This window comes from Aptenodytes forsteri, unplaced genomic scaffold (genome assembly GCF_000699145.1).
Source record: "Aptenodytes forsteri isolate BGI_AS27 unplaced genomic scaffold, ASM69914v1 Scaffold657, whole genome shotgun sequence".
In the NCBI taxonomy this organism is placed as follows: Eukaryota; Metazoa; Chordata; class Aves; order Sphenisciformes; family Spheniscidae; genus Aptenodytes; species Aptenodytes forsteri.
The window spans coordinates 65,828-66,991 of record NW_008795019.1 but is presented as its reverse complement, the minus strand read 5'-3'; the positions used below and the strand labels follow the sequence as shown (position 1 = coordinate 66,991).

At 66.3% G+C, this 1,164-nt stretch overlaps 1 protein-coding gene across 1 annotated transcript in view; it reads left to right on the top strand.

Annotated features, from left to right (window-relative positions):
* LOC103895995 (ATP-dependent 6-phosphofructokinase, muscle type) overlaps positions 1–1,164 on the top strand; it is a gene marked incomplete at its 3' end in the record, with an annotated part of 6,983 nt that overhangs the window by 4,178 nt on the left and 1,641 nt on the right. The window contains exons 5-7 of the mRNA XM_019471116.1: positions 5–100; positions 195–311; positions 1,020–1,084. Of these exons, the coding sequence (XP_019326661.1) occupies positions 5–100; positions 195–311; positions 1,020–1,084 (278 nt within the window). The remainder of the gene's footprint in view (positions 1–4; positions 101–194; positions 312–1,019; positions 1,085–1,164) is intronic.

Below are 1,164 nucleotides of genomic sequence, written 5' to 3'. Positions count from 1 at the left end.
CCAGACCCGCCTGGGCGGCTCAAGGCTGAACATCATCATCGTGGCCGAGGGCGCCATCAACAAGCAAGGCAAGGCCATCACCTCCGACGACATTAAAACCGTGAGCGGGGAGGGGAACCCCCCTTTTTTTTTCCCCCCCGTCCCTTTCCCGGCCCCGCTGCGGGGCCGGAGCCAGGCGCAGCCCTGTCTTGCAGCTGGTGGTGAAGCGTTTGGGATACGACACCCGGGTCACCATCCTGGGCCACGTCCAGCGCGGCGGGACGCCCTCCGCCTTCGACCGCATCCTGGTAGGCAGCTCCCTCCCACGCGGCGCGATGCAAACACATCCAACGTAAAGCAAACCCAGCTGGTTCGATGCAAACCCATCCAGTGTGATGCAAAGTCACGCGGCCCGATGCAAACCCGGCCGGGCGCGATGCAAGCCCGGCCCGTGCAGTGCAAACACATCCAATGTGGTGCAAACCCACCCAGCGCGGTGCAAACGCATCCAATGCAATGCAAACCCAGCCGGGTGCGGTGCAAACCCATGCGGTGCTGTGCAAACCTGGCCGGCGTGGTTGCAAACCTGGCGGGCGCAACGCAAAGCCACGCGGTTGCGATGCAAACCCGTCCAATGCAGTGCAAACCCAGCCGGCGCGGTGCAAACCCAGCCGGCATGGTGTAAATGCAGCGGGTGCGATGCAAACCCAGCCGGTGCGGCGCAAAGCCAGCGGGTGCGGTGCAAACCCAACCGGCGTGGTGTAAATCCAGCCAGCACAGTGCAAACGCGGTGGGTGTGATGCAAACCCAGCCAGCACGGTGAAAACCCTGCCGGTGCAGTGCAAACCCAGCCGGCGCGGTGCAAACCCAGCCGGCGCGGTGCGACGCAAACCCAGCCGGCGCGGTGTGACGCAAACCCAGCCAGCACGGTGAAAACCCTGCCGGTGCAGTGCAAACCCAGCCGGCGCGGTGCAAACCCAGCCGGCGCGGCGCAAAGCCACGCGGCGTGCTGCAAACCCACCCATCTTTGCTCCCCGCAGACCCAAGACGTGACGACGGCGATGAACGAGGGGCGCTTCGATGAGGCCCTGAAGCTGCGGGGACGGTGAGCGTCCGCACCCCGTCCCCGGCGGGGACTCGGGGCTCCGGCCACCCCCCGGGGGCTCCCACACCCGCCTTTCCCCC